The 6,645-nt window shown below is 40.2% G+C and overlaps 1 protein-coding gene across 5 annotated transcripts in view; it reads right to left on the minus strand.

Moving 5' to 3' along the window:
* Positions 1-6,645, minus strand: part of LOC109465613 (bax inhibitor 1-like) — a 79,243-nt gene that overhangs the window by 13,663 nt on the left and 58,935 nt on the right. For 2 of the 5 annotated variants that reach the window (XM_019762975.1, XM_019762974.1), the window contains exons 2-3: positions 2,834-2,942; positions 789-909 (exon numbers count right to left, since the gene is read on the minus strand). The exons of 2 other annotated variants lie outside the window; for them this stretch is intronic. In XM_019762975.1, coding sequence (XP_019618534.1) covers positions 789-909; positions 2,834-2,942 — 230 coding nt within the window. The remainder of the gene's footprint in view (positions 1-788; positions 910-2,833; positions 2,943-6,645) is intronic. One more of the 5 variants, XM_019762973.1, reaches the window with a different exon arrangement.

Consider the following 6,645-nt stretch of genomic DNA (forward strand, 5'->3'; position numbering starts at 1 on the left):
ATGTCGTAAAATGTGGTGAACCCATCGCTGATTTGCTCCAAAGCAAATATTGGCCTTTCTAGTTTAAATGGATTCAGCTTCTTCATTTTAGGGCCCAAGGTCCTGAAATTTGGTATGGAGGTACAGTGGGCAAATACCCCTAGGCGTTTTTTAAATTATTGTGATACAGGCTTTTAGAATGGTTTTATTTGAGTTTTTTGGCTGTGTTATAGCAAATGTATACCTAGTCCGTTAGTGTGCCTTGTTTACCACGTTTGGGCATGAGTCATCACAATGGAATGCAGGGCATCAACCAATAGGCATGCAGCTTTCCTCTATACTTCTTGCTGATTGGCTGTTGGGATTTAACTTGATTAACACCTGCACAGAGCATTTCCACCCGCACAGAGCATTTCTTGCTGATTGGCTGTTGGGATTTAACTTGATTAACACCTGCACAGAGCATTTCCATACTGACAGTATGTCTGTATTCAAGTGTTTTGGTAGGTATTTCAAGCTTTCCTGCTCCAGCATTGGAATGCGGGGCATGGACGTTTTTTTTATTTTGAAAATCAACAGTTTGCATTATGCAATTAAAAATCCTAACCAATAAAGTAGGGAATAGCTATCCAACTGTTGTTTTAGTTGTATTTTACTTCATATTATAGTTATATCAATGTAAATCATTGTTTTCCCTTGTGTTTCTCATTCTTTCCCTGCCATGTCGTAAAATGTGGTGAACCCATCGCTGTATTTGCTCCAAAGCAAATATTGGCCTTTCTAGTTTCATGTTAAGTTTGTTGACTTACCGACACAGAAGGCGAATCCTGTCATGATGCCCAGACGCTTGAGCTGGTTACTAGGTGAGTTCTCCGTCACTCCCAGCCACACCAGCAGCCCGATGGAGGCAATAGCAGACAGGAAACCTCCCTGCAGAAACAAATCATCACTGAACTGCACTTCTTGTTCCGCCGCTCAGAACCTTTCAGCGTGCCACTAGGTTCTCTTCCATTTCTCATCAATACACCGTTAACATACCTGTCTCCAAGTCATTTTACAACAACAGCTTCTTTCCCCGGACTGCAAAATCATGGAACTCTCTTCCAAACAGTTGCTTCCCGTTTGACTACAATCTACAAAGCTTCAAAACAAAGGTCCACCGCCATCTCCTGACATAACTACATTATACTCACTTAAGTACCTCTAGCTCTATGCCTAGAAGTGGCCAAAAATAACTGGCCTTGCATTGAGAGAGGCCATATACATCAGGGCACTTCAACCATCGCTCAACCGGGACAGGGGGCGATATCGACTTCAGACAACCCTTGACCCTTTGCTGACATCACACGTGGGAAAAATCACATGTCCACAGCATTTGGGTCAGATAGCTGAGGAAGACTGAGTGATTCAGTCAAAAGATTCCGGTGAGTCAAATTTATGAATTTAACATTTTCATACACATCTGGAGATGTTCTGGACAAATTCTCTGAACAGTCAGATGTTTGAGATAGCATCTGCTATGTTTTATCAGTGACAGAGAAGAGTCTGAAGACAAGTGTAACCTGCACACTGAATGAGTGTCTGAATTGATATGTAAATAACTGAGAAAAATCAAGTAGGTCCTGTTGTGTCTGAGGAAGGCAGAGTCCAGTCAAATCTACTGAATTTTTCATATAAAGGTTACACTTCACTTCTTCAGACTCATTTTCAGTCTTTGATGAGAGAATTTACCCATCTGCTTGACCTATTTTGCATTATGTAATGTTCTACCCAGATGTCATGTTTAACATTACAATACAAAACATTCAGCACCAAGGACAGGTTCTATATCTTACATGTATTCAAAAAGTGCAGCTCAGAAGCTTTTAAAGTATGACTTAGAACATGGCTTGTTCAGACCTATATTTCCTCCATCTACATGTATTTCAATTCATATAGTAAAGTGTAGTTAGTACTGTAGTATGGTGTACTGAAGCACCTGGAAGGTCTCGGACCGGAGTTTTTTTCACAATTTTGGATCCGGCAGACACCCTCAGACCGAAGGGCTATAACTCCGCCAAAAAAATACGCCGGGAAATCTCATTACATCAGTCAACGGAGGTTTCCAGCCGGCTTCCGATAGAATTTTGGTTATTGTCCGTCGACTCTATAATTTGGGTAGAAAATGTAGTTAAACGTAAATTTTGGATACGAAAAATATAGTTTTTTGGCAGTTTTTTAAACGGACCTGTTTGGAAAAAACAAATTTTCCCAGGCTAACGGCTTATATGCTGAAATAGCTTACTACTTCCTGTTTCTGAAAAACGGAAAAAAAATATAGGTTGTTGCGATAAGTTTTTCGCAAAATCCGGTGACGCGACTGCCTTAAAATTCCACATAGAACGCAGCTATTTGGGTCATCAGGCGACAAACCGCATCACCCTTGCTCGCGGACTAATACCAAAAACGCTTCGCTGGCCGTCCAACTTCACCGCGCCAAAAAACACTACAATCCCAAGGTTTTTTGATCAATTCAAAACCTACTTGAAAATCTACAACGATCACCGAGCTATGGGGAGCCAAACCTAGCGTGACAACCTCGCAGATCCGGCGGTTTACTGCGCACTATTTGGAACCCTGGTCAGATTTAAACTCCGACCCGGAACCAGAAGTGCTTTTTATATATATAACCTGTATAGTGTAACCATCATTAGCGTCTAAGACTTAGTTTTCATTCACATTATCAATATGTCCAACATTACCATGAATAATAATTGCTGTCATTCTTTTAACAAGAATTCATTTCCATTTTTTTCTTCTCGTGCAAGTTTTGGATATGTATGCACTCACTCACTCACACTCACTATATACACACCTGTATAAACCCAGTCATCAGATGAACGTAGGCACCTGCTGCAGCTGCAAGCATGGCGATGGCCAGGCTGGAGTATACCTTTTTCAGGTGCTCCTTCACAGGCTTCTCCCTGAACAAAAGGAACAAAAGGGCATGTGTTACCTGTTCTACCTGTATAAGCCTGTTCACAGTTTGAAATGCACACACACAAGGTCAAGGTGAATGCTCCTAACTTGTAAACATTTCTTATCTCGACCATCGTTGAAGAGGTTCATCAGTCATGTGAAATTAACGGTTGGTAGAATATTCCTCAATCAGTGATCAAGATGTACAGTGGACATCGAAAATTTGGAGGTACGTGTTTCTACCTTTCAAAAACAGTCACTGATTGAGGAATATTCTACTAACTGTTATCTAGACCATGCTTGATATCATGTACAATGTAGTGGGGTCGTGTGGTGTACATTTGTGAAGTCGTAAGTCATGTGGCGTAATGGCAGTGCTAAACTCAGAACCAAGTGGTCCCAGGTTTGAATCCCGCTATGTCAATGATCTTCTTGCAGGGACTAGGAGTTCATCCTGATTGAGAGGTGACACCCATGATAAAAGCATGGCAGCTGACAGGTCATGCTCGTTCAGACCGACTTTTTCCTCTAACACATTATGCTGCCCTAAAATACTGGGGAAAACAAGCAAAAACAGTACCACTATTTTCACAGAGGTAACAAGCCTGTATAAAAGAAGGGCCCTGTATCTACTGTACTAATATGCTTGGCGTTTATTGTCTAATTTTATGGACCAGATGCACCCAAATGTAGAATTATAGACCCATTGTTTATTCATATCTACCAATCATTGTGCAGATAGAAGAATCCATTTGCACGCTATCTGCCCCCTACAGAGTGTTAATGTGCCAGACCTGGCGTTGGGGTGAGTTCTAGTCTGAAGAAAGGCCTGACAAGGTGAGACCCTACAGTTTCCTCTACATGTATGTTCTACACTGTTGAGCACTTTAACACACAACTATCAAAGGGTGCTAGTGTAACGGAAATGAAAAGAAACCTACAGTGGGGGGTCACTGGAAGACAGACGTAGACATGTAGAATGTCCAGACTGTGCATGATGTACAAAATGACTGTATCTGATACCAGCCCAGAAAAGAACAAGAAACAGTCATGCCTTCAAATATCAGAGTTATCAACCAAGAATTGAGGTATTCAAAAACTTGTATTTCCCCAGAACTATCGTAGACTGGAACTCGTTGCCACCAAGCACAGTTTGGGCATCATCACTAGAAAGCTTTAAACAACTCCTGCAATCAAATGTGCAAAGATTGAGTGTAACAAGTCGTTCGGTGTGATATAGCTAGCTGCCGCCGCACCGCGTGCCTGCGAAGCTGGTGTGTAACAGAAGGGTGGTTATACCGGCTATACCGATACAGATACTTATTTTCTAATATACAAACAGCTGGGCTGTTTTTCAAGGGGGCAATCTACAGAAAACACGTGAAATTGACAACATTCTTTGACTGCAAAAAGAAAATTTGAATAAAACTTATGGCAGATCAAAGTATCAGTCCAACGACATTCTACTGTTACAACTGTATTTACTATGATCATTGCTGGCAGCCCCTTACTGGTATTTTCAAGAATTGTACACAAACTTGTAAAGTTAGAGTTTTAAAAACTTGAGTTTTTAACAACACCAAAATACAACATTTTTTAATCATATGCACAATTTATGACAAATGCCATAATATAATTGATATCATTGGAGTTTCATATTTGCAAGATAGGTAAAAGTGAACATGGATCGACATAGATTGAAAAATAGGATGTCATTTTCAAAACTGATGAAAATTCTGTGGTCCAATATGCCAGGATAGGACTGTCATTATAGTACATGAACTTGGGATATTTGTAATTTGGATGGAGAAGATTATCAATAGATGTAGATGTAATTTATGCAGATGAGGACTTAATCTAGTAATACATTATGTATCTAAGAACAAACTTTCAGTCAATAATGCCTTAGCAGTAAAGATGGGATGTTTGTATCAATTTCTGACATTTGCCACTAAAGCTAATGTTACATCATAATGCATAAATAAGCAACTTAGGTCATATGTCAACAAGGTGGTTGTTTGACACTTTCTCGGTGCACACACCAATTGTTGGGTTGGTGGAAAAAGGAGTCCAGTCCGTTCGGCAGAAAATGCAGTCCAGTCCGATTTTGGGGTGGAAAAAGCTGTCCAGTGGTTTCTGCATGTAGTGGTGCCCCCTTGCGAAATACGATTAAAGTGTGGTCTAGTGTATTACCGCATGTCGTGATGTAAAGCGCACTCATTGGATACAGCTATGCAAATGCCGACAACTGCCTGCGATACTTACGTAAATAATAAGAGGCGTAGCTGCAGCTAATTGTAATCTAATGGTTCATGTTTCAGTTCACATTTCTCATAATCTGCTGCAAAATGTTATTAACTACTAACATGGCTGGAAAGTGTAAGAAGTGGCACGTTTTCGGTGAAAATTGATTTCGGGCCCAAGGCCGGATATCCTTCCGCCTTGAGCGTGGTGCTTCGGTTTGACCCAGATATGCCTTTTATGCGTTCTGGGGGTGCTGTCGCCATGCCTCGCGCGACAGGCTTTTGTGATAATCTCGGTGTTAGGATTTTCTTTATACATTTCTTGATAATACATAAGGGTCTTCTCTTTCCAACAATATGTCATTTTGGTGGCTAAACTATGGGTACTGGGTTTAATTGCACGTGAAAAAGGCCAATTTTTGGCATCATTTTTCATTAAAAACTTCATTTTTCCCCTAAAATTTACTGACATTTGAGAGGTTAGCGAAATTGAAATTCTATTGTTCTCGTAGCTAGAGCGATATCCTTCATTTGCAAACAGAGTGTTTTGGCTTAAGAATTATTTCCTGAAAGAGACGGTCGCTAGAGAGACTTGAGGGTGTGAAGAATCAAATTGTGACCCCCAAAAAATGGAGTGTTCTGATCTGATCTGTTGTTTCTGCCTAGTATATGTGTGCGCCTGCAGTTCCTCCCCTTATCAGTCCCAAAGAGAAAGATCCTGCCCTTGACCCTAATTTCTTTATCCTGCTCCAGAATCCAGTGATTTATGCTTCAAGTAATTCTCTATCTAATTTCCCCTGCCCTCAGTCTCCTTACTGACAACCCACAAGTGCTGTACAATAGGATCAAGGTTTTTCTTAGGAAGAGAGAGTGTGATCAAATATACTGCCCCTCCTGATATGGGATTGGTACAGTAAGAAGAATAATAGAGCCTTAAATCATCATAAATCACAAAGCCCCATGGCGTCTAATTAGTGTGAGCTACATTTTGTACATGCACATGTTTTATGATCCACATTACTGTATCATATGTAGTACTAGTTACCTTACCAAAAAATCAGGACGTACATGCACCTAAATATAACATCAGGATGTACCTCAAAATAATATTAGGACATACATTTTGTACATGTACCTAAACATAACTACAGGTTTGGTACAGGTACAGGTACAGAGGTTTAGGTATGGGTCTGGACCTGTACCTGTACCTGAAGAATATGACAAAGTAACCTGTGGTTTTTGATGATGACAGAAACATAAACATTATTAAACAGTTATATTGAGTTAATGGACTGTGTAGACTTCAGATAGCCTTATGATGCTAAATAATAAAAGTAGTCAAACATCTGACAGTTTTGAAAATCAGTCAAGTTGCTCGAGGAACAATCCTTGTGATTCTTGCTGTAGTGGACCTTGAAAGACAGAGACAAGGAAATATCATCTAATATCACCTAATAAACTTGCA

Source organism: Branchiostoma belcheri, unplaced genomic scaffold (assembly GCF_001625305.1).
Source record: "Branchiostoma belcheri isolate BF01 breed outbred unplaced genomic scaffold, Haploidv18h27 scaffold154, whole genome shotgun sequence".
NCBI lineage: Eukaryota > Metazoa > Chordata > Leptocardii > Amphioxiformes > Branchiostomatidae > Branchiostoma > Branchiostoma belcheri.